Here is a 2,446-nt window from a genome sequence, read left to right as displayed (position 1 = left end):
TTAAAAACCACCTTCTTGGTCAAGAGATCCTTCACAAGAAAACAGTCAGGATGAAATTCAAAAAAGACACGGTTATCTTTAGCAAACCGCTGAACAGAAAGCAACGAAGAGGACAACCCAGGAACATGCAGAACATCATTTAAACTAAACGATCTAGAAGAAGAAGCTATCGAAGCAGACCCAACACTAAAAATAGGCATACCTGCACCATTACCCACACGTAAGGTGTCCGGACCATCATAACGAGCCGAAGAAGTCAACATAGAGGAGTCGGGAGTAGCATGATTCGTGGCTCCCGTGTCAGGAAACCACTGATGAGACTCAACACCACCGGTCTCACCACCCGAAACAACCATATGCGCCTGAGGATCTGTGGTCTCAGAATATCGCTGGAAACAAGCCCGTGCCGAGTGTCCAAACTTCTCGCAAATCTGACACCGGATGTCCTACCGCCCACGGCCACGACCCCGACCACCTCGGCCACGACCCGAGCCTCCACCGCCCGAGCCGCCACTGCCCGAGCTTCCACCGCCATTGCCCGAGCCTCCACGATAAGACTGGCCGCCACCGCGGCCTCCTCCTCGGCCACGCGACGCTGCCATAGCAGTCGGGGCAGCAGCATCACCACCACCCGGCGCACAAATATACTCCTGTGAAGTTAAATAATCAGAAAGCTCAGTTAAGGTTACCGGAGAGCCACGCGTCAGTGGTGCAACAAGAGGACGAAGCTCCGGTCGTAAGCCACGAAAAACGTAGAGATTCTGATCATCAAGCGTAATAACCCGGCCGGCCAGCGCCAAATCCTCAACCAGAACTCTCGCCCGACTCAAGTAATCCGAGACGGACGACGCCCCTTGGGACAGCCCCTGCAGCTCGCCTCAAAGCCTCAAAGCCCGGGAACGTGTCGCCGAGCCAAGCTCCTGCTCGATCGCCGACCACAGAAGCCGCGACGTGGAGCGCCCGATCGCCATAGGTAGCATCTCGTCGGACAAGGATGAAATCAATAGAGAAAGAACAGCCTTGTCCTGCCGGCGCCATTGCTGCTGCAGCGAAGCCAGATCAGACGGCCGGCCACCACTGTCCGCCGTCGACTCCACCGGGACGGACGACGGCAGTGCTGCCGTCGGACATGGCAGTGTGCCATCAACAAAACCAAGCAACCCTTGGCCTTCTAAGAATGACAACATCTGAGTACGCCAAAACAAATAATTGTGGGCGGTAAGTTTGATAGACACGAAGTGATGGGCGGAGGACAAACTAGTATTCGGGTAAACGGGAGTGGGGGCAACCTCGGACACAGTCCGTTCAGACGAATCACGAACAGAACCGCCATTGTTATCTCCCAAGGTTGCCATGAAAATAAGAATCCCTGGATACTGATACCAGATGAGGATTGTATATTCAACGTAAACCAATAATAGTCTGAACAATAACAATATAAGGAGATAAGTAAAGAGTCCTAGCCAACTACTAATACAAGAGTCCTAACAGTTGCAACCTTATATATAATTCTAAATTTTCAACCACTTTAGCAAGTTTTCCAGTATACCATACTACATATCTAGAAGCAGACTTCAACTTGATTTTCTGAAAAACCTGTTGTGCTGGACAAACAGGGTGCATGTAGATAAATTAACAAAGACAGACTATTTCTGTTAACTTTTCAAAGCTCTTGAAAACAATGTTGTTTTTGTCGAATAATTCAGTTCTGCCGGCTTGAGTGTGAGGTATAATATACAGACATACAGTAAGCTGTCACCATAATCTCTTGACTCTTGGCATATTATATTATATTCTACAACTCTACAAGCAGTTGCAGCTTCCCTAGTTATTATCATGCACAGTATTTGTATGAAACAAATTAAACCCAAGCGCAGCCTAGGAAAACGTAATCCAGCTAAATTAGTCAGACTGTTGGTTTGATATTATAATCACAAAATTCTAATTCAACTTTCAATGGAAGTGGTCTGACCTTTTAGTTTGAATCTGTCAACTATGAATAAACAACCTAGATTGATTTATTTCATTGTGGTTCTTTTCCAGCTACGATCATAAAGTGAGGTTTACTAAAGTGGCTACATGTTTTTGCAGTAAAAGTGACCTAATGACTTTTTTAGTTTGAGCCGATCAACTATATATAATAACTGATCGCAGCCGGCAGGCACGCTAGTTGGGTGTGCATGCACAATGCACTGCATGTTGAATTCATTATATTACTCAGCAAAAACCAATTAACAAACACATAAAGAGACAATGGTAGCTTTATTTAGGGTAAAAAGTGGGCATTTTAATTTGTTGTAGTTAATGAAGCATGCTTATCTTCTCTTCATAAAAGGACAAAGGAAATCGCAGTAGATGATAATGAAAAACGAGGTTGGTCCAATCTATTTTTTAGTTCTCTTTCTTATTTTATATATATCTATGTATTAGGATTCAGGTTCATGAA

At 45.6% G+C, this 2,446-nt stretch overlaps 1 protein-coding gene across 1 annotated transcript; it reads right to left on the bottom strand.

Moving 5' to 3' along the window:
• Positions 1-446: 446 nt before the first annotated feature.
• On the bottom strand, positions 447-1,762 carry LOC109175409. Its single transcript, XM_019324673.1, has 4 exons — positions 1,747-1,762; positions 1,525-1,604; positions 969-1,376; positions 447-866 (listed from the first exon to the last, which is right to left on the bottom strand). Exons 1-4 carry the CDS (start codon positions 1,760-1,762, stop codon positions 447-449), a joined length of 924 nt encoding a protein of 307 aa, XP_019180218.1.
• Positions 1,763-2,446: the final 684 nt, after the last annotated feature.

Source organism: Ipomoea nil, unplaced genomic scaffold (assembly GCF_001879475.1).
Source record: "Ipomoea nil cultivar Tokyo-kokei standard unplaced genomic scaffold, Asagao_1.1 scaffold0688, whole genome shotgun sequence".
NCBI classification, from domain to species: domain Eukaryota; kingdom Viridiplantae; phylum Streptophyta; class Magnoliopsida; order Solanales; family Convolvulaceae; genus Ipomoea; species Ipomoea nil.
The sequence above is the reverse complement of the archived record's forward strand: the minus strand, read 5'-3'. Positions and strand labels throughout refer to the sequence as shown.